This window comes from Oncorhynchus mykiss, unplaced genomic scaffold (assembly GCF_013265735.2).
Source record: "Oncorhynchus mykiss isolate Arlee unplaced genomic scaffold, USDA_OmykA_1.1 un_scaffold_188, whole genome shotgun sequence".
Taxonomy (NCBI): domain Eukaryota; kingdom Metazoa; phylum Chordata; class Actinopteri; order Salmoniformes; family Salmonidae; genus Oncorhynchus; species Oncorhynchus mykiss.
Window position 1 is genome coordinate 525,714 of NW_023493674.1, and position 22,952 is coordinate 548,665.

At 50.6% G+C, this 22,952-nt stretch overlaps 1 protein-coding gene across 1 annotated transcript in view; it reads right to left on the reverse strand.

Moving 5' to 3' along the window:
- Positions 1-22,410, reverse strand: part of LOC118947674 (CWF19-like protein 1) — a 45,399-nt gene extending 22,989 nt beyond the window's left edge. The window contains exons 1-11 of the mRNA XM_036972622.1: positions 22,040-22,410; positions 21,713-21,797; positions 21,561-21,645; positions 21,220-21,321; positions 18,685-18,899; positions 15,921-16,036; positions 15,596-15,680; positions 6,786-6,920; positions 3,181-3,370; positions 2,911-2,990; positions 2,585-2,794 (exon numbers count right to left, since the gene is read on the reverse strand). Coding sequence (XP_036828517.1) covers positions 2,585-2,794; positions 2,911-2,990; positions 3,181-3,370; positions 6,786-6,920; positions 15,596-15,680; positions 15,921-16,036; positions 18,685-18,899; positions 21,220-21,321; positions 21,561-21,645; positions 21,713-21,797; positions 22,040-22,116 — 1,380 coding nt within the window. The 5' untranslated portion in view covers positions 22,117-22,410. The remainder of the gene's footprint in view (positions 1-2,584; positions 2,795-2,910; positions 2,991-3,180; positions 3,371-6,785; positions 6,921-15,595; positions 15,681-15,920; positions 16,037-18,684; positions 18,900-21,219; positions 21,322-21,560; positions 21,646-21,712; positions 21,798-22,039) is intronic.
- Positions 22,411-22,952: the final 542 nt, after the last annotated feature.

The window sequence follows — 22,952 nt, forward strand, 5'->3', positions numbered from 1 at the left end:
CAGACTGTTACAGGGTCTGTTCTACCTACCTGGGGAGGGACAGACTGTTACAGGGTCTGTTCTACCTACCTGGGGAGGGACAGACTGTTACAGGGTCTGTTCTACCTACCTGGGGAGGGACAGACTGTTACAGGGTCTGTTCTACCTCCCTGGGGAGGGACAGACTGTTACAGGGGCTGTTCTACCTCCCTGGGGAGGGACAGACTGTTACAGGGGCTGTTCTACATACCTGGGGAGGGACAGACTGTTACAGGGTCTGTTCTACCTCCCTGGGGAGGGACAGACAGTTACAGGGGGTGTTCCACCTCCCTGGGGAGGGACAGACTGTTACAGGGGGTGTTCCACCTCCCTGGGGAGGGACAGACTGTTACAGGGTCTGTTCTACATCCCTGGGGAGGGACAGACTGTTACAGGGGGTGTTCCACCTCCCTGGGGAGGGACAGACTGTTACAGGGTCTGTTCTACCTCCCTGGGGAGGGACAGACTGTTACAGGGTCTGTTCTACCTCCCTGGGGAGGGACAGACTGTTACAGGGTCTGTTCTACCTCCCTGGGGAGAGACAGACTGTTACAGGGTCTGTTCTACCTCCCTGGGGAGGGACAGACTGTTACAGGGTCTGTTCCACCTCCCTGGGGAGGGACAGACTGTTACAGGGTCTGTTCCACCTCCCTGGGGAGGGACAGACTGTTACAGGGTCTGTTCTACCTCCCTGGGGAGGGACAGACTGTTACAGGGTCTGTTCTACATACCTGGGGAGGGACAGACTGTTACAGGGGCTGTTCTACCTCCCTGGGGAGGGACAGACTGTTACAGGGGCTGTTCTACCTCCCTGGGGAGGGACAGACTGTTACAGGGGGTGTTCTACCTCCCTGGGGAGGGACAGACTGTTACAGGGGGTGCAAAGGCTTCAGTGCAGTCATCTGGACTAATTAAGCTCTGAATAGCCTATTAGCTGCCCATCTGTCTTCAGTGTTAACTTGAGCCCACTTGCAATTATGTTTACTCAGCAGGAAATGCAGAATGATTGTCTCCTTCTCTATGATCAGCTCATCAGAAAGAGATGAATATATCAAGTTGAAATGAGTGATTATCATGACAACTGATGGGCAGGCTGGCCCTGAGGGGTGAGTGTAGTCTAGTCTACCTGTATCTGGGCAGGCTGGCCCTGAGGGGTGAGTGTAGTCTAGTCTACCTGTATCTGGGCAGGCTGGCCCTGAGGGGTGAGTGTAGTCTAGTCTACCTGTATCTGGGCAGGCTGGCCCTGAGGGGTGAGTGTAGTCTAGTCTACCTGTATCTGGGCAGGCTGGCCCTGAGGGGTGAGTGTAGTCTAGTCTACCTGTATCTGGGCAGGCTGGCCCTGAGGGGTGAGTGTAGTCTAGTCTACCTGTATCTGGGCAGGCTGGCCCTGAGGGGTGAGTGTAGTCTAGTCTACCTGTATCTGGGCAGGCTGGCCCTGAGGGGTGAGTGTAGTCTAGTCTACCTGTATCTGGGCAGGCTGGCCCTGAGGGGTGAGTGTAGTCTAGTCTACCTGTATCTGGGCAGGCTGGCCCTGAGGGGTGAGTGTAGTCTAGTCTACCTGTATCTGGGCAGGCTGGCCCTGAGGGGTGAGTGTAGTCTAGTCTACCTGTATCTGGGCAGGCTGGCCCTGAGGGGTGAGTGTAGTCTAGTCTACCTGTATCTGGGCAGGCTGGCCCTGAGGGGTGAGTGTAGTCTAGTCTACCTGTATCTGGGCAGGCTGGCCCTGAGGGGTGAGTGTAGTCTAGTCTACCTGTATCTGGGCAGGCTGGCCCTGAGGGGTGAGTGTAGTCTAGTTTACCTGTATCTGGGCAGGCTGGCCCTGAGGGGTGAGTGTAGTCTAGTCTACCTGTATCTGGGCAGGCTGGCCCTGAGGGGTGAGTGTAGTCTAGTCTACCTGTATCTGGGCAGGCTGGCCCTGAGGGGTGAGTGTAGTCTAGTCTACCTGTATCTGGGCAGGCTGGCCCTGAGGGGTGAGTGTAGTCTAGTCTACCTGTATCTGGGCAGGCTGGCCCTGAGGGGTGAGTGTAGTCTAGTCTACCTGTATCTGGGCAGGCTGGCCCTGAGGGGTGAGTGTAGTCTAGTTTACCTGTATCTGGGCAGGCTGGCCCTGAGGGGTGAGTGTAGTCTAGTCTACCTGTATCTGGGCAGGCTGGCCCTGAGGGGTGAGTGTAGTCTAGTCTACCTGTATCTGGGCAGGCTGGCCCTGAGGGGTGAGTGTAGTCTAGTCTACCTGTATCTGGGCAGGCTGGCCCTGAGGGGTGAGTGTAGTCTAGTCTACCTGTATCTGGGCAGGCTGGCCCTGAGGGGTGAGTGTAGTCTAGTCTACCTGTATCTGGGCAGGCTGGCCCTGAGGGGTGAGTGTAGTCTAGTTTACCTGTATCTGGGCAGGCTGGCCCTGAGGGGTGAGTGTAGTCTAGTCTACCTGTATCTGGGCAGGCTGGCCCTGAGGGGTGAGTGTAGTCTAGTCTACCTGTATCTGGGCAGGCTGGCCCTGAGGGGTGAGTGTAGTCTAGTCTACCTGTATCTGGGCAGGCTGGCCCTGAGGGGTGAGTGTAGTCTAGTCTACCTGGATCTGTAGGTGTTGGCTGTGGTAGTTCCTCTCAAACAGAACACAGCGCTGTCCTTTGCTCTTATAGAAGGTCCTGACAGCCATCTTGTATCGGTCCAGTTCTTTAACCACCTCAGAGCTCAGTTCCACTACTGACTGGTAGTGACCGATGGGCAGTACCAACACATGCTGAGGGGTTAGACTGCCCTTAGCAAGGGCCAGGTAGCACTGAGGAAAAATACATCAACACAAAATGGTTAACTGGGGGCTTCAGAGCCCTTTAAACAGAACAACCACTTTCTACTATCCGTTGTAATACTCAGACTGTGTGTGTGGAAACTCACATGTGTACCAATGCTGATGACCAGGTGTTTCTCTACCTGAGGGCTGGCCAGACAGAACCAACAGGGACTGCTGGGCTGAGCTGAACCAGACACACAGAGAGAGAGAGAGAGACATACATGAGAGGGTGGGAGACAGTGAGGGTGGGAGACGGTGAGGGTGGGAGACGGTGAGGGTGGGAGATGGTGAGGGTGGGAGACGGTGAGGGTGTGTGTATAAGGGTGTGGGAGGGTGTGTGTGTGTGTCTGTGAGAGCGAGGGAGGGAGACTCACGGGGCCTGCGGGGTTGTTTAGGCCTGTCTAGCTCAAAGGGCAGTCTCTGACTCTGCCGGTCTGAATCCCACGGCTGTCCTTGATTCTGCCCGTCTCCGTCTGAGGGCCTCTTCCTACCACGCCCCCCCTGGCCACGCCCCCCTCCACGCTGCTTCTTCCCCAGGTCAAAGAAGAACTGAGATGCCGGCTCCTGAGAGAGATACACACAGTATACAAAACATTTAAGAACATTTTCCATGACAGACTGACCAGGTGAATCCAGGTGAAAGCTATGATCCCTTATTGATGTCACCTGTTAAATCCACTTCAATCAGTGTAGATGAAGGGGAGGAGACAGGTTGAAGAAGGATTTTTAAGCCTTGAGACAATGGAGACATGGATTGTGTCTGTGTGCCATTCAGAGGGTGAATAGACAAGACAACATGTTGAAGTGTCTGAACGGGTTATGATAGTAGGTGCCAGGAACACCGGTTTGGGTCAAGAACTGCAACGTTGCTGGGGTTTTCACGCTCAACAGTGTCCCGTGTGTATCAACCATCATCCACCACCTTAAGCACATCCGACGTGACACAACAGTGGGAAGCATTGGAGTCGACATGGGCCAGCATCCCTGTGGAACGCTTTCAACACCTTGTGGAGTCGACATGGGCCAGCATCTCTGTGGAACGCTTTCAACACCTTGTAGTCCACGCCCGACGAATTGAGGCTGTTCTGAGGGCTAAAGGGGAGGAGCAACTCAATATGAGGAAGGTGTTCTTAATGTTTTGTCCAGTGTATATTTACCGTCTGCATTGTCAAAGCGGTGTGTGTTTTCAAGGCTATTTTCTGATAATTATTCCTTATTGGAATTTGGCCTTTAGATCATGAGTGTCCTTAAGTCTTGTTTTAAATGTCTATTCAGCCCCACGGTCTGGCTTGATGCTTTGGCACCGGAAGGACGAAACAGGAAGACGATTTAGAGTTGCCCTCTCCTCTGGAGGGGAATGAGATGTGCTGCCGACCTCAAGGTAGAACGTGTTGGTCTTCCCATGTCCGTCTGTCTGTTAAACCTTTTATAGGTTGTTGGCCTTCTACTCTACCATGACCAAAAGTATGTGGACACCTGCTCGTCCAAAATCTCATTGCGAAATCATGGGCATTAATATGGAGTAGGTCCCCCCCTTTGCTGCTAAAACAGCTTCCACTCTTCTGGGAAGACTTTCGACTAGATGTTGGAACATTACTGCTATAACAGCCTCCACTCTTCTGGGAAGGCTTTCCACTAGATGTTGGAACATTGCTGTGGGGACTTCCTTCCTGATTCAGCCACAAGAGCATTTGTGAGGTCGGGCACTGATGTTGAGCGATTAGACCTGGCTCACAGTCGCCATTCCAATTCATCCCAAAGGTGTTTGATGGGGTTGAGGTCAGGGCTCTGACCAGGACAGTCAAGTTCTTCCACACCGATCTCTATAAAAACATTTCTGTATGGACCTCGCTTTGTGCTCGGGGGCATGGTCATGCTGAAACAGGAAAGGACCTTGCCCAAACTGTTGCCACAAAGTTGGAGGCACCGAATCATCTATAATGTACAGTGCCTTCGGAAAGTATTCTGAACCCTTGACCTTTTCAAAATTCTTATGTTACAGCCTCATTCCAAAATAAAAACAAACCTCCGCAATCTACACACAATACCCCATAATGACATAGCGAAATCAGGTTCAGAAATTTTTGCAAATGTATTAAAATAAAAAAACAGAAATACCTTATTTACTTAAGTATTCAGACCCTTTGATATGAGACTCCAAATTGAGCTCAGGTGCATCCTGTTTCCATTTATCATCCTTGAGATGTTTCTACAACTTGATTGGAGTCCACCTGTGGTATATTCAATTGATTGGACATCATTTGGAAAGGCTCACAACTGTCTATAAAAAGGTCCCACAGTTGACAGTGCATGTCAGAGCAAAAACCAAGCCATGAGGTCGAAGGGATTGTCCATAGAGCTCCGAGACAGGATTGTGTCGAGACACAGATTTGGGGAAGGGTATCAAAACAATTTCTGCAGTATTGAAGATCCCCAAGAACACAGTGGTCTCCATCATTCTTAAATGGAAGAAGTTTGGAACCACCAAGACTCTTCCTAGAGCTGGCCGCCTGCCCAAACTGAGCAATAAGGGGAGAAGAGCCTTGGTCAGGGAGGTGACCAAGAACCCGATGGTTACTCTGGCAGAGCTCCAGAGTTCCTCTGTGGAGATGGGAGAACCTTCCAGAAGGACAACCATCTCTGTAGCACTTCACCAACCAGGCCTTTATGGTAGAGTGGACAGACGGAAGCCACTCCTCAATAAAAAGGCACATGCCTGCTTGGAGTTAGCCAAAAAGGCACCGAAAGACTCTCCGACCTGTGGTTTGACGAAACCAAGATTCAACTATTTGTCCTGAACACCAAGCATCACGTCTGGAGGAAACCACCATCCCTACGGTGAAACATGGGGGTGGCAGCATTGTGCTGTGGGGGTGTTTTTCAGCAGCAGGGACTGGGAGACTAGTGAAGCATGGTGGTGGCAGCATTGTGCTGTGGGGGTGTTTTTCAGCAGCAGGGACTGGGAGACTAGTCAGGATTGAGGAAAAGATGAACAGAGTAAAGTACAGAGAGATCCTTGATGAAAACTTGCTCCAGAGCGCTCAGGACATCAGACTGGGGTGAAGGTTCACCTTCTAACAGGACAACGACCCTAAGCACACAGCCAAGACAACCCAGGAGTGGCTTCGGGACAAGTCTCTGGATGTCGAGTGGCCCAGGCAGAGCCCGGGAATTTAACCCAATCAAACATCTCTGGAGAGACCTGAAAATAGCTGTGCAGCGATGCTCCCCATTCAACCTGACCGAGCTGGAGAGGATCTGCTGAGAAGAATGGGAGAAACTCCCCCAAATACAGGTGTGCCAAGCTTGTAGCATCATACCCAAGAAGACACTAGGCTGTAATCTGACAGAGGTGCTTCAACAAAAGTACTGAGTAAATGGTCTGAATACTTATGTAAATGTGATATTTCTGTTTATTTCATTATAAATTAGCAAACATGGAAACCCATTTCATGAAGCTCCCGGCGAACAGTTCTTGTGCTGACGTTGCTTCCAGAGGCAGTTAGGAACTCGGTAGTGAGTGCTGCAGCCGAGAACAGAGGGTTTTTACACGCTACATGTTTCAGCACTCGGCAGTCCCGTTCTGTGAGCTGGTGTGGACCACCACTTCACGGCTGAGCCATTACTGCTCCTAGACTTCACAATAACAGCACTTACAGTTGAAGGTGGCAGCTCTAGCAGCGCAGAAATTTGACAAACTGACTTGTTGGAAAGGTGGCATCCTATGACGGTGCCACGTTGAAAGTCACTGAGCTCTTCAGTAAGGCCATTCTACTGCCGATATCAGTCTATGGAGATCGCATGGCTGTGTGCTCCATTTAATACACATGTCAGCAACAGCCGAAATAGACAAATACACTCATTTGAAGGGGTGTGGACATATACTCGTCTCTATACAGTGTCTTAGTTGTTGGCCTTTGTTTAGCATGAAGATTCAAACCCTGAGAGGTTTTCAGATCCTAAGAGTGTGTGTGAGTACCTGGACAGTAAGGTCAGAGAGAGTGTTCTCTCTAACCATCCTGCTGTAAGGGCTCTCAGTGACATCCTGAGGCTGCTTGACCAGTTCTGATGCCTCCATGCTTTTCATCGGGATAATGTTGAAGGCATACAGGTACTGGAGAGAGAGAGAGAGACAATATTAACCCCTAAGCCAGCTCAGATGCCTCCCTGCTCCTCACTATGTTGAACCCATCCTGGTACTAGAGAGAGAGAGAGACAATATTAACCCCTAAGCCAGCTCAGATGCCTCCCTGCTCCTCACTATGTTGAACCCATCCTGGTACTAGAGAGAGACACACAATATTAACCCCTAAGCCAGCTCAGATGCCTCCCTGCTCCTCACTATGTTGAACCCATCCTGGTACTAGAGAGAGAGACACAATATTAACCCCTAAGCCAGCTCAGATGCCTCCCTGCTCCTCACTATGTTGAACCCATCCTGGTACTAGAGAGAGACACACAATATTAACCCCTAAGCCAGCTCAGATGCCTCCCTGCTCCTCACTATGTTGAACCCATCCTGGTACTAGAGAGAGAGACACAATATTAACCCCTAAGCCAGCTCAGATGCCTCCCTGCTCCTCACTATGTTGAACCCATCCTGGTACTAGAGAGAGAGAGAGACAATATTAACCCCTAAGCCAGCTCAGATGCCTCCCTGCTCCTCACTATGTTGAACCCATCCTGGTACTGGAGAGAGAGAGAGACAATATTAACCCCTAAGCCAGCTCAGATGCCTCCCTGCTCCTCACTATGTTGAACCCATCCTGGTACTAGAGAGAGAGAGAGACAATATTAACCCCTAAGCCAGCTCAGATGCCTCCCTGCTCCTCACTATGTTGAACCCATCCTGGTACTAGAGAGAGACACACAATATTAACCCCTAAGCCAGCTCAGATGCCTCCCTGCTCCTCACTATGTTGAACCCATCCTGGTACTAGAGAGAGAGACACAATATTAACCCCTAAGCCAGCTCAGATGCCTCCCTGCTCCTCACTATGTTGAACCCATCCTGGTACTAGAGAGAGACACACAATATTAACCCCTAAGCCAGCTCAGATGCCTCCCTGCTCCTCACTATGTTGAACCCATCCTGGTACTAGAGAGAGAGACACAATATTAACCCCTAAGCCAGCTCAGATGCCTCCCTGCTCCTCACTATGTTGAACCCATCCTGGTACTAGAGAGAGAGAGACACAATATTAACCCCTAAGCCAGCTCAGATGCCTCCCTGCTCCTCACTATGTTGAACCCATCCTGGTACTAGAGAGAGAGACAATATTAACCCCTAAGCCAGCTCGGATGCCTCCCTGCTCCTCACTATGTTGAACCCATCCTGGTACTAGAGAGAGACACACAATATTAACCCCTAAGCCAGCTCAGATGCCTCCCTGCTCCTCACTATGTTGAACCCATCCTGGTACTAGAGAGAGAGACACAATATTAACCCCTAAGCCAGCTCAGATGCCTCCCTGCTCCTCACTATGTTGAACCCATCCTGGTACTAGAGAGAGAGACACAATATTAACCCCTAAGCCAGCTCAGATGCCTCCCTGCTCCTCACTATGTTGAACCCATCCTGGTACTAGAGAGAGAGACACAATATTAACCCCTAAGCCAGCTCAGATGCCTCCCTGCTCCTCACTATGTTGAACCCATCCTGGTACTAGAGAGAGAGAGAGACAATATTAACCCCTAAGCCAGCTCAGATGCCTCCCTGCTCCTCACTATGTTGAACCCATCCTGGTACTAGAGAGAGAGAGAGACAATATTAACCCCTAAGCCAGCTCAGATGCCTCCCTGCTCCTCACTATGTTGAACCCATCCTGGTACTAGAGAGAGAGAGAGACAATATTAACCCCTAAGCCAGCTCAGATGCCTCCCTGCTCCTCACTATGTTGAACCCATCCTGGTACTGGAGAGAGAGAGACAATATTAACCCCTAAGCCAGCTCAGATGCCTCCCTGCTCCTCACTATGTTGAACCCATCCTGGTACTAGAGAGAGAGACACAATATTAACCCCTAAGCCAGCTCAGATGCCTCCCTGCTCCTCACTATGTTGAACCCATCCTGGTACTAGAGAGAGAGACACAATATTAACCCCTAAGCCAGCTCAGATGCCTCCCTGCTCCTCACTATGTTGAACCCATCCTGGTACTAGAGAGAGAGATACACAGATACATAGAGGTTCTACATACAATATGTCCTGGTATACTACCGTTCAAAAGTTTGGGATCACTTAGAAATGTCCTTGTTTTTTAAAGAAAAGCAACATTTTTGTCCATTAAAATAACATCAAATTGATCAGAAACACAGTGTAGACATTGTTAATATAGTAAATGACTATTGTAGCTGGAAACTGCTGATTTTTTATGGAATATCTACATAGGCGTACAGGGGCCCATTATCAGCAACCATCACTCCTGTGTTCCAATGGCACATTGTGTTAGCTAATCCACGTTTATCATTTTAATTTATTAATTAGGCTAATTGATCATTAGAAAACCATTTTGCAATTATATTATCACAGCTGAAAACTGTTGTACTGATTAAAGAAGCAGTAAAACTGGCCTTCATTTGACTAGTTGAGTATCTGGAGAAACAGCATCTGTGGGTTCGATTACAGGCTCAAAATGGCCAGAAACAAAGCACTTTCTACTGAAACTCGTCGGTCTATTCTTGTTCTGAGAAATTAAGGCTATTCCATGCGCGAAATTGGCAAGAAACTGAAGATCTCGTACAATGCTGTGTTCTACTCCCTTCACAGAACAGCGCAAACTGGCTCTAAACAGAATAGAAAGAGGAGTGGGAGGCCCCGGTGCACAACAGAGCAAGAATATTAGAGTGTCTAGTTTGGGAAACAGACGCCTCACAAGTCCTCAACTGGCAGCTTCATTAAATAGTACCCGCAAAACATCAGCCTCAACAGTGAAGAGGCGACACCGGGATGCTGCCTTCTGGCCAACAAAAAAAAAATATTAAGATGGGCAAATGAACACAGACACTGGACAGAGGAACTCTGGTGTTTGTGGGTACTATTTAATGAAGCTGCCAGTGGTCAACAGCATCCTCCACTACAGAGAGGGGAGTGGTCAACAACATCCTCCACTACAGAGAGGGGAGTGGTCAACAACATCCTCCACTACAGAGAGGGGAGTGGTCAACAGCATCCTCCACTACAGAGAGGGGAGTGGTCAACAGCATCCTCCACTACAGAGAGGGGAGTGGTCAACAACATCCTCCACTACAGAGAGGGGAGTGGTCAATAACATCCTCCACTACAGAGAGGGGAGTGGTCAACAACATCCTCCACTACAGAGAGGGGAGTGGTCAACAGCATCCTCCACTACAGAGAGGGGAGTGGTCAACAGCATCCTCCACTACAGAGAGGGGAGTGGTCAACAGCATCCTCCACTACAGAGAGGGGAGTGGTCAATAACATCCTCCACTACAGAGAGGGGAGTGGTCAACAGCATCCTCCACTACAGAGAGGGGAGTGGTCAATAACATCCTCCACTACAGAGGGGAGTGGTCAACAGCATCCTCCACTACAGAGAGGGGAGTGGTCAACAACATCCTCCACTACAGAGAGGGGAGTGGTCAATAACATCCTCCACTACAGAGAGGGGAGTGGTCAACAACATCCTCCACTACAGAGAGGGGAGTGGTCAATAGCATCCTCCACTACAGAGAGGGGAGTGGTCAACAACATCCTCCACTACAGAGAGGGGAGTGGTCAACAACATCCTCCACTACAGAAAGGGGAGTGGTCAACAACATCCTCCACTACAGAGAGGGGAGTGGTCAATAACATCCTCCACTACAGAGAGGGGAGTGGTCAACAGCATCCTCCACTACAGAGAGGGGAGTGGTCAACAACATCCTCCACTACAGAGAGGGGAGTGGTCAACAACATCCTCCACTACAGAGAGGGGAGTGGTCAACAACATCCTCCACTACAGAGAGGGGAGTGGTCAACAACATCCTCCACTACAGAGAGGGGAGTGGTCAACAACATCCTCCACTACAGAGAGGGGAGTGGTCAACAACATCCTCCACTACAGAGAGGGGAGTGGTCAACAACATCCTCCACTACAGAGAGGGGAGTGGTCAACAACATCCTCCACTACAGAGAGGGGAGTGGTCAACAACATCCTCCACTACAGAGAGGGGAGTGGTCAACAGCATCCTCCACTACAGAGAGGGGAGTGGTCAACAACATCCTCCACTACAGAAAGGGGAGTGGTCAACAACATCCTCCACTACAGAGAGGGGAGTGGTCAATAACATCCTCCACTACAGAGGGGAGTGGTCAACAGCATCCTCCACTACAGAGAGGGGAGTGGTCAACAACATCCTCCACTACAGAGAGGGGAGTGGTCAACAACATCCTCCACTACAGAGAGGGGAGTGGTCAACAACATCCTCCACTACAGAGAGGGGAGTGGTCAACAACATCCTCCACTACAGAGAGGGGAGTGGTCAACAACATCCTCCACTACAGAGAGGGGAGTGGTCAACAGCATCCTCCACTACAGAGAGGGGAGTGGTCAATAACATCCTCCACTACAGAGAGGGGAGTGGTCAACAACATCCTCCACTACAGAGAGGGGAGTGGTCAACAACATCCTCCACTACAGAGAGGGGAGTGGTCAACAGCATCCTCCACTACAGAGAGGGGAGTGGTCAATAACATCCTCCACTACAGAGAGGGGAGTGGTCAATAACATCCTCCACTACAGAGAGGGGAGTGGTCAATAACATCCTCCACTACAGAGAGGGGAGTGGTCAACAACATCCTCCACTACAGAGAGGGGAGTGGTCAACAACATCCTCCACTACAGAGAGGGGAGTGGTCAACAACATCCTCCACTACAGAAAGGGGAGTGGTCAACAACATCCTCCACTACAGAGAGGGGAGTGGTCAACAACATCCTCCACTACAGAGAGGGGAGTGGTCAACAACATCCTCCACTACAGAGAGGGGAGTGGTCAACAACATCCTCCACTACAGAGAGGGGAGTGGTCAACAGCATCCTCCACTACAGAGAGGGGAGTGGTCAACAACATCCTCCACTACAGAGAGGGGAGTGGTCAACAACATCCTCCACTACAGAGAGGGGAGTGGTCAACAACATCCTCCACTACAGAGAGGGGAGTGGTCAATAACATCCTCCACTACAGAGAGGGGAGTGGTCAATAACATCCTCCACTACAGAGAGGGGAGTGGTCAATAACATCCTCCACTACAGAGAGGGGAGTGGTCAACAACATCCTCCACTACAGAGAGGGGAGTGGTCAACAACATCCTCCACTACAGAGAGGGGAGTGGTCAATAACATCCTCCACTACAGAGAGGGGAGTGGTCAACAGCATCCTCCACTACAGAGAGGGGAGTGGTCAATAACATCCTCCACTACAGAGAGGGGAGTGGTCAACAGCATCCTCCACTACAGAGAGGGGAGTGGTCAACAGCATCCTCCACTACAGAGGGGAGTGGTCAACAGCATCCTCCACTACAGAGAGGGGAGTGGTCAACAACATCCTCCACTACAGAGAGGGGAGTGGTCAATAACATCCTCCACTACAGAGAGGGGAGTGGTCAACAACATCCTCCACTACAGAGAGGGGAGTGGTCAACAGCATCCTCCACTACAGAGAGGGGAGTGGTCAACAACATCCTCCACTACAGAGAGGGGAGTGGTCAACAACATCCTCCACTACAGAAAGGGGAGTGGTCAACAACATCCTCCACTACAGAGAGGGGAGTGGTCAACAACATCCTCCACTACAGAGAGGGGAGTGGTCAACAGCATCCTCCACTACAGAGAGGGGAGTGGTCAACAACATCCTCCACTACAGAGAGGGGAGTGGTCAACAACATCCTCCACTACAGAGAGGGGAGTGGTCAACAACATCCTCCACTACAGAGAGGGGAGTGGTCAACAACATCCTCCACTACAGAGAGGGGAGTGGTCAACAACATCCTCCACTACAGAGAGGGGAGTGGTCAACAACATCCTCCACTACAGAGAGGGGAGTGGTCAACAACATCCTCCACTACAGAGAGGGGAGTGGTCAATAACATCCTCCACTACAGAGAGGGGAGTGGTCAACAACATCCTCCACTACAGAGAGGGGAGTGGTCAACAGCATCCTCCACTACAGAGAGGGGAGTGGTCAACAACATCCTCCACTACAGAAAGGGGAGTGGTAAACAACATCCTCCACTACAGAGAGGGGAGTGGTCAATAACATCCTCCACTACAGAGGGGAGTGGTCAACAGCATCCTCCACTACAGAGAGGGGAGTGGTCAACAACATCCTCCACTACAGAGAGGGGAGTGGTCAACAACATCCTCCACTACAGAGAGGGGAGTGGTCAACAACATCCTCCACTACAGAGAGGGGAGTGGTCAACAACATCCTCCACTACAGAGAGGGGAGTGGTCAACAACATCCTCCACTACAGAGAGGGGAGTGGTCAATAACATCCTCCACTACAGAGAGGGGAGTGGTCAATAACATCCTCCACTACAGAGAGGGGAGTGGTCAATAACATCCTCCACTACAGAGAGGGGAGTGGTCAACAACATCCTCCACTACAGAGAGGGGAGTGGTCAACAACATCCTCCACTACAGAGAGGGGAGTGGTCAATAACATCCTCCACTACAGAGAGGGGAGTGGTCAACAGCATCCTCCACTACAGAGAGGGGAGTGGTCAATAACATCCTCCACTACAGAGAGGGGAGTGGTCAACAGCATCCTCCACTACAGAGAGGGGAGTGGTCAATAACATCCTCCACTACAGAGGGGAGTGGTCAACAGCATCCTCCACTACAGAGAGGGGAGTGGTCAACAACATCCTCCACTACAGAGAGGGGAGTGGTCAATAACATCCTCCACTACAGAGAGGGGAGTGGTCAACAACATCCTCCACTACAGAGAGGGGAGTGGTCAACAGCATCCTCCACTACAGAGAGGGGAGTGGTCAACAACATCCTCCACTACAGAGAGGGGAGTGGTCAACAACATCCTCCACTACAGAAAGGGGAGTGGTCAACAACATCCTCCACTACAGAGAGGGGAGTGGTCAACAACATCCTCCACTACAGAGAGGGGAGTGGTCAACAGCATCCTCCACTACAGAGAGGGGAGTGGTCAACAACATCCTCCACTACAGAGAGGGGAGTGGTCAACAACATCCTCCACTACAGAGAGGGGAGTGGTCAACAACATCCTCCACTACAGAGAGGGGAGTGGTCAACAACATCCTCCACTACAGAGAGGGGAGTGGTCAACAACATCCTCCACTACAGAGAGGGGAGTGGTCAACAACATCCTCCACTACAGAGAGGGGAGTGGTCAACAACATCCTCCACTACAGAGAGGGGAGTGGTCAATAACATCCTCCACTACAGAGAGGGGAGTGGTCAACAACATCCTCCACTACAGAGAGGGGAGTGGTCAACAGCATCCTCCACTACAGAGAGGGGAGTGGTCAACAACATCCTCCACTACAGAAAGGGGAGTGGTCAACAACATCCTCCACTACAGAGAGGGGAGTGGTCAATAACATCCTCCACTACAGAGGGGAGTGGTCAACAGCATCCTCCACTACAGAGAGGGGAGTGGTCAACAACATCCTCCACTACAGAGAGGGGAGTGGTCAACAACATCCTCCACTACAGAGAGGGGAGTGGTCAACAACATCCTCCACTACAGAGAGGGGAGTGGTCAACAACATCCTCCACTACAGAGAGGGGAGTGGTCAACAACATCCTCCACTACAGAGAGGGGAGTGGTCAACAACATCCTCCACTACAGAGAGGGGAGTGGTCAACAACATCCTCCACTACAGAGAGGGGAGTGGTCAACAGCATCCTCCACTACAGAGAGGGGAGTGGTCAATAACATCCTCCACTACAGAGAGGGGAGTGGTCAACAACATCCTCCACTACAGAGAGGGGAGTGGTCAACAACATCCTCCACTACAGAGAGGGGAGTGGTCAACAGCATCCTCCACTACAGAGAGGGGAGTGGTCAATAACATCCTCCACTACAGAGAGGGGAGTGGTCAATAACATCCTCCACTACAGAGAGGGGAGTGGTCAACAACATCCTCCACTACAGAGAGGGGAGTGGTCAACAACATCCTCCACTACAGAGAGGGGAGTGGTCAACAACATCCTCCACTACAGAAAGGGGAGTGGTCAACAACATCCTCCACTACAGAGAGGGGAGTGGTCAACAACATCCTCCACTACAGAGAGGGGAGTGGTCAACAACATCCTCCACTACAGAGAGGGGAGTGGTCAACAGCATCCTCCACTACAGAGAGGGGAGTGGTCAACAACATCCTCCACTACAGAGAGGGGAGTGGTCAACAACATCCTCCACTACAGAGAGGGGAGTGGTCAACAACATCCTCCACTACAGAGAGGGGAGTGGTCAATAACATCCTCCACTACAGAGAGGGGAGTGGTCAATAACATCCTCCACTACAGAGAGGGGAGTGGTCAATAACATCCTCCACTACAGAGAGGGGAGTGGTCAACAACATCCTCCACTACAGAGAGGGGAGTGGTCAACAACATCCTCCACTACAGAGAGGGGAGTGGTCAACAACATCCTCCACTACAGAGAGGGGAGTGGTCAACAGCATCCTCCACTACAGAGGGGAGTGGTCAACAACATCCTCCACAACAGAGAGGGGAGTGGTCAATAATATCCTCCACTACAGAGAGGGGAGTGGTCAATAACATCCTCCAATACAGTGAGACCTCACCTTTCTCTTCTCTGGGTTGTTGACGGTTGCCAGGGCGATAAATCTGCTGACGTGCTGAGTATTCTCCTGAAGAACAACATGATTCCTACACAAAAACACACACGCACACACACGTTAACGCCCTCTACCGCAGCAAAGTGGTAGTATGGTAGTTTATATACAGTGTGAATTACCCTGTAAGGTTGTGTTGTGTGTGTGATAGTGTGTACCTGTAAGGTAGTCTCTCATAGTGAACTCCTTCTACCGCAGCAAAGTGGTAGTATGGTAGTTTATATACAGTGTGAATTACCCTGTAAGGTTGTGTTGTGTGTGTGATAGTGTGTACCTGTAAGGTAGTCTCTCATAGTGAACTCCTTCTACCGCAGCAAAGTGGTAGCGAGGCTTCAGCTTGTAAGCCAGGTGGGAGATAGAGGTCGTTCCACAGAACTTAGTGTTGACTTCCTGAAACAAAGAAAAGTTTAGTTTAAAATAAACAACACTGTTTAGCTGGGTCAAACACACAGCATCTGAGGCTGCTAGCTATTGGGTAGCGGGGCTAGTTAGAGGGTAGCGGGGCTAGTTAGAGGGTAGCGGGGCTAGTTAGAGGGTTGTTAGAGGGTAGCGGGGCTAGTTAGAGGGTAGCAGGGCTAGTTAGAGGGTAGCAGGGCTAGTTAGAGGGTAGCAGGGCTAGTTAGAGGGTTGTTAGAGGGTAGCGGGGCTAGTTAGAGGGTAGCGGGGCTCGTTAGAGGGTAGCGGGGCTAGTTAGAGGGTTGTTAAAGGGTAGCGGGGCTAGTTAGAGGGTTGTTAGAGGGTAGCGGGGGTTGTTGGAAGGTTGTTAGAGGGTAGCGGGGGTTGTTGGAAGGTAGCGGGGCTAGTTAGAGGGTTGTTAAAGGGTAGCGGGGCTAGTTAGAGGGTTGTTAGAGGGTAGCGGGGCTAGTTAGAGGGTTGTTAGATGGTAGTGGGCTAGTTAGAGGGTAGCGGGGCTAGTTAAAGGGTTGTTAGAGGGTAGCGGGGCTAGTTAGAGGGGTAGTGAGGTTAGACGGAGGGGGGGGGTAGTGAGGTTAGACGGAGGGGGTGTGGTAGTGAGGTTAGACGGAGGGGGTGTGGTAGTGAGGTTAGACGGAGGGGGGGGGGTAGTGAGGTTAGACGGAGGGGGGGGGGGTAGTGAGGTTAGACGGAGGGGGGGGAGGGTAGTGAGGTTAGACGGAGGGGGGGTAGTGAGGTTAGACGGAGGGGGGTAGTGAGGTTAGACGGAGGAGGGGGGGTAGTGAGATTAGACGGAGGGGGGGGTAGTGAGGTTAGACGGAGGGGGGGGGGTAGTGAGGTTAGACGGAGGGGGGGGGGGGGTAGTGAGGTTAGACGGAGGGGGTGTGGTAGTGAGGTTAGACGGAGGGGGTGTGGTAGTGAGGTTAGACGGAGGGGGTGTGGTAGTGAGGTTAGACGGAGGGGGTGTGGTAGTGAGGTTAGACGGAGGGGGTGTGGTAGTGAGGTTAGACGGAGGGGGGGTAGTGAGGTTAGACGGAGGAGGGGGGGTAGTGAGATTAGACGGGGGGGGGGGGGGGGGGGTAGTGAGGAGGGGGGTAGTGAGGTTAGACGGAGGGGGGATAGTGAGGTTAGACGGGGGGGTACTGAGGTTAGACGGGGGGGGGGGGGGGGGGGGGGGTAGTGAGCTTAGACGGGGGAGGGGTAGTGAGGTTAGACGGAGGGGGGGTAGTGAGGTTAGACGGAGGGGGGGTAGTGAGGTTAGACGGAGGGGGGGTAGTGAGGTTAGACGGAGGGGGGGTAGTGAGGTTAGACGGAGGGGGGGTAGTGAGGTTAGACGGAGGGGGGGTAGTGAGGTTAGACGGGGGGGATAGTGAGGTTAGACGGGGGGGATAGTGAGGTTAGACGGGGTAGTGAGGTTAGACGGGGGGGGGGGGTAGTGGGGGGGGGGTAGTGAGGAGGGGGTAGTGAGGTTAGACGGAGGGGGGGATAGTGAGGTTAGACGGAGGGGGGGATAGTGAGCTTAGACGGGGGGGGGGGTAGTTAGGTTAGACGGAGGGGGGGGGTAGTGAGGTTAGACGGAGGGTGGGGGGATAGTGAGGTTAGACGGGGGGGGGGGGGGGGGATAGTGAGGTTAGACGGGGGGGGGATAGTGAGGTTAGACGGGGGGGGGGGGGGGTAGTGAGGTTAGACGGGGGGGGGTAGTGAGGTTAGACGGGGGGGGGGGGGTAGTGAGGTTAGACGGGGGGGTAGTTAGGTTAGACGGAGGACGGGTAGTTAGGTTAGACGGAGGACGGGTAGTGAGGTTAGACGGGGGGGTAGTTAGGTTAGACGGAGGACGGGTAGTTAGGTTAGACGGAGGACGGGTAGTTAGGTTAGACGGAGGACGGGTAGTTAGGTTAGACGGAGGACGGGTAGTTAGGTTAGACGGAGGACGGGTAGTTAGGTTAGACGGAGGACGGGTAGTTAGGTTAGACGGAGGACGGGTAGTTAGGTTAGACGGAGGACGGGTAGTTAGGTTAGACGGAGGACGGGTAGTTAGGTTAGACGGAGGACGGGTAGTTAGGTTAGACGGAGGACGGGTAGTTAGGTTAGACGGAGGACGGGTAGTTAGGTTAGACGGAGGACGGGTAGTTAGGTTAGACGGAGGACGGGTAGTTAGGTTAGACGGAGGACGGGTAGTTAGGTTAGACGGAGGACGGGTAGTTAGGTTAGACGGAGGACGGGTAGTTAGGTTAGACGGAGGACGGGTAGTTAGGTTAGACGGAGGACGGGTAGTTAGGTTAGACGGAGGACGGGTAGTTAGGTTAGACGGAGGACGGGTAGTTAGGTTAGACGGAGGACGGGTAGTTAGGTTAGACGGAGGACGGGTAGTCAGGTTAGACGGAGGACGGGTAGTCAGGTTAGACGGAGGACGGGTAGTTAGGTTAGACGGAGGACGGGTAGTCAGGTTAGACGGAGGACGGGTAGTCAGGTTAGACGGAGGACGGGTAGTCAGGAGCTGATGAGGGTAGTCAGGTGCTGATGAGGGTAGTCAGGTGCTGATGAGGGTAGTCAGGTGCTGATGAGGGTAGTCAGGTGCTGATGAGGGTAGTCAGGTGCTGATGAGTGTAGTTGGAGTGTCTTACGGGGCTGTTGGCGTACTGCCAGACTCCGCGGGGCCACTGTGATGTCAGCAGGATGTCCACTCCTCTGAACTGGTTGTTGCTAATCAGTGGCTCCACCAGCTGAGTGAGGTCTTTAGGAGAGAAGCAGTGAGCTGGAGTCGGATCCTGCTGCCCCTCACGACCACTCACATATGCTATCTGCAGGCCTGACGCCCCAGTGAAAACGCCACGACGACCTGACACACATAGTGAGGGAGAGAGTGTGAGTGTGTGAGTAAGTGAGAAATTGAGAGAGATATACAGTGCCTTGCGAAAGTATTCGGCCCCCTTGAACTTTGCGACCTTTTGCCACATTTCAGGCTTCAAACAAAGATATAAAACTGTATTTTTCTGTGAATAATCAACAACAAGTGGGACACAATCATGAAGTGGAACGACATTTATTGGATATTTCAAACTTTTTTAACAAATCAAAAACTGAAAAATTGGGCGTGCAAAATTATTCAGCCCCTTTACTTTCAGTGCAGCAAACTCTCTCCAGAAGTTCAGTGAGGATCTCTGAATGATCCAATGTTGACCTAAATGACTAATGATGATAAATACAATCCACCTGTGTGTAATCAAGTCTCCGTATAAATGCACCTGCACTGTGATAGTCTCAGAGGCCCGTTAAAAGCGCAGAGAGCATCATGAAGAACAAGGAACACACCAGGCAGGTCCGAGATACTGTTGTGAAGAAGTGTAAAGCCGGATTTGGATACAAAAAGATTTCCCAAGCTTTAAACATCCCAAGGAGCACTGTGCAAGCGATAATATTGAAATGGAAGGAGTATCAGACCACTGCAAATCTACCAAGACCTGGCCGTCCCTCTAAACTTTCAGCTCATACAAGGAGAAGACTGATCAGAGATGCAGCCAAGAGGCCCATGATCACTCTGGATGAACGGCAGAGATCTACAGCTGAGGTGGGAGACTCTGTCCATAGGACAACAATCAGTCATATATTGCACAAATCTGGCCTTTATGGAAGAGTGGCAAGAAGAAAGCCATTTCTTAAAGATATCCATAAAAAGTGTCGTTTAAAGTTTGCCACAAGCCACCTGGGAGACACACCAAACATGTGGAAGAAGGTGCTCTGGTCAGATGAAACCAAAATTGAACTTTTTGGCAACAATGCAAAACGTTATGTTTGGCGTAAAAGCAACACAGCTGAACACACCATCCCCACTGTCAAACATGGTGGTGGCAGCATCATGGTTTGGGCCTGCTTTTCTTCAGCAGGGACAGGGAAGATGGTTAAAATTGATGGGAAGATGGATGGAGCCAAATACAGGACCATTCTGGAAGAAAACCTGATGGAGTCTGCAAAAGACCTGAGACTGGGACGAAGATGTCTTCCAACAAGACAATGATCCAAAACATAAAGCAAAATCTACAATGGAATGGTTCAAAAATAAACATATCCAGGTGTTAGAATGGCCAAGTCAAAGTCCAGACCTGAATCCAATCGAGAATCTGTGGAAAGAACTGAAAACTGCTGTTCACAAATGCTCTCCATCCAACCTCACTGAGCTCGAGCTGTTTTGCAAGGAGGAATGGGAAAAAATGTCAGTCTCTCGATGTGCAAAACTGATAGAGACATACCCCAAGCGACTTACAGCTGTAATCGCAGCAAAAGGTGGCGCTACAAAGTATTAACTTAAGGGGGCTGAATAATTTTGCACGCCCAATTTTTCAGTTTTTGATTTGTTAAAGTTTGAAATATCCAATAAATGTCGTTCCACTTCATGATTGTGTCCCACTTGTTGTTGATTCTTCACAAAAAAATGCAGTTTTATATCTTTATGTTTGAAGCCTGAAATGTGGCAAAAGGTCGCAAAGTTCAAGGGGGGCGAATACTTTCGCAAGGCACTGTATGTTGTGGTCAAGCCTGTGAAACAGCAGTGAAAATACAGAGCAGTATTACCCAGGTAGGGTCAGAGGTCAGAGTCTACTCTTACCCAGGTAGGGTCAGAGTCTACTCTTACCCAGGTAGGGTCAGAGGTCAGAGTCTACTCTTACCCAGGTAGGTGATGTCAGTCTACTCAGGGTCAGAGTCTACTCTTACCCAGGTAGGTGATGTCAGTCTACTCAGGGTCAGAGTCTACTCTTACCCAGGTAGGTGATGTCAGTCTACTCAGGGTCAGAGTCTACTCTTACCCAGGTAGGTGATGTCAGTCTACTCAGTGTCAGAGTCTACTCTTACCCAGGTAGGTGATGTCAGTCTACTCAGGGTCAGAGGTCAGAGTCTACTCTTACCCAGGTAGGTGATGTCAGTCTACTCAGGGTCAGAGTCTACTCTTACCCGGGTAGGGGATGTCAGTCTACTCAGGGTCAGGGGTCAGAGTCTACTCTTACCCAGGTAGGTGATGTCAGTCTACTCAGGGTCAGGGGTCAGAGTCTACTCTTACCCAGGTAGGTGATGTCAGTCTACTCAGGGTCAGGGGTCAGAGTCTACTCTTACCCAGGTAGGGGATGTCAGTCTACTCAGGGTCAGGGGTCAGAGTCTACTCTTACCCAGGTAGGTGATGTTGTCTGCCAGCTCACAGCCGTCAGCACTGGGGAAGAAGCGGAGGGTTTCCTGGCTGGCTGCTCCCAGGATGTAGGTGTGGATGGGAGCTGCAACAACAAAGTCAAAACAATGCCGTTCCTAACTCCAGACCCACAATGCAGTTCCTAACTCCAGACCCACAATGCAGTTCCTAACTCCAGACCCACAATGTCGTTCCTAACTCCAGACCCACAATGCCGTTCCTAACTCCAGACCCACAATGCAGTTCCTAACTCCAGACCCACAATGTCGTTCCTAACTCCAGACCCACAATGCAGTTCCTAACTCCAGACCCACAATAGGTTACCTTTCTTTGCTCCAGATTTGTACTCCTGCCATTCAGCCTGAGCTCCTGGAGACGAACCGAAGAAGTTTCCTACACACAGCAGCAGCTGCAGAGAGAATAGGAGATGACATACTGATAGGATGTGCGAGTGTGTTTGTGTGGTGAGGACTTACATCAAACTGCCCGCTCTTCTTCTGGATGGTCCGGACGCGGTTAAACACAGCATTGATGCTTCCTTCTACATCACCACATGCGAGGCTGGAATAGATTAAACAGTATTGAAATTGTAGCTAGCTAGTTATGCGCATTATTTATTCAAACAGCAAGTGTACTTTCTCATGAAGAAACTGGACAACTTGACAAGCGTAGCCATCTAGTTACCTACACGGCTTGTGGTTTACTCTCACTGCTAGGTCGTTTTATTAGGTTATAACTTTGACCGTTACTACCAAAAGTTAGGGGAAGATAATAAATAACTATGAATTATAACTGTAACTTACATCTTCAACGGTTTCTCCCCCATTACGGCAAAAGTAGACTCTTGTTGTGTAGTCTGCCAGCTCAGGTCTCTGGGCATGCAGCCGGAGACGCTGTGCGTCGACAATATTCCTCCCCCTTTGTTGCGGACAAAATAAACCTCCCCACCTTCATAAAACCATTTCTGGTTGTTAGTAAATTAACACAGAACCATGCAAACACAACGGTTATTATTGAGCAAATACGTGATTTGTATAGGCACTTTGCCCCCCGACATGATGGAGTTTTTTTAAAACAAAGAAAATCCTTTATACCGGAAATGATTCTATTCGGATGGACGGACAATCCTCCGGGTAGCCAGATATTTAGTGTTGTCACCCAACAAAATCATAAAGAAATTTCATTTTGTGTTGTCCTTTGGCATTTTGGAGACATGCTTTAGTTGGACACCTTCAGTTTTGAACCAAAGCGACTATATAACTGCCCTGTTGCCTCTCATATCTGGCAACCAGTGTCGTCACTGGTTACCACAGCCACAAAGTTATAATTGTCTATCGTAAAAATGCATACTTTTTGTTGTTGCTTTTTGGTCTTAATCTAAAATCAGATATGCGGTTAACGTTAGGATTACGATTTAAATGAGATACATTGTAGAATTAGGCATGACTGCGTTTTGTGGCTGTGGTAACTAGTGATAACCGGACCAAATACTCTTCTCCTATCTGAATCCTGGAATTTGACTCTTTCCCGGAGGTGCCCTGTCCAAAACACGAAGTAGGTGACCAAAAATAACATCTCAAATTCAGGGGAAAGGCTATCCGGACACCCCTGACCTGCAAAGAATGAGATGTATTTGAGTTATCTCGCCAGTAAGCTGACGTGCTAGCTAGTGAACAGTATGTGCTATGACTGACGTTAGTTACACGCACAGCGCCC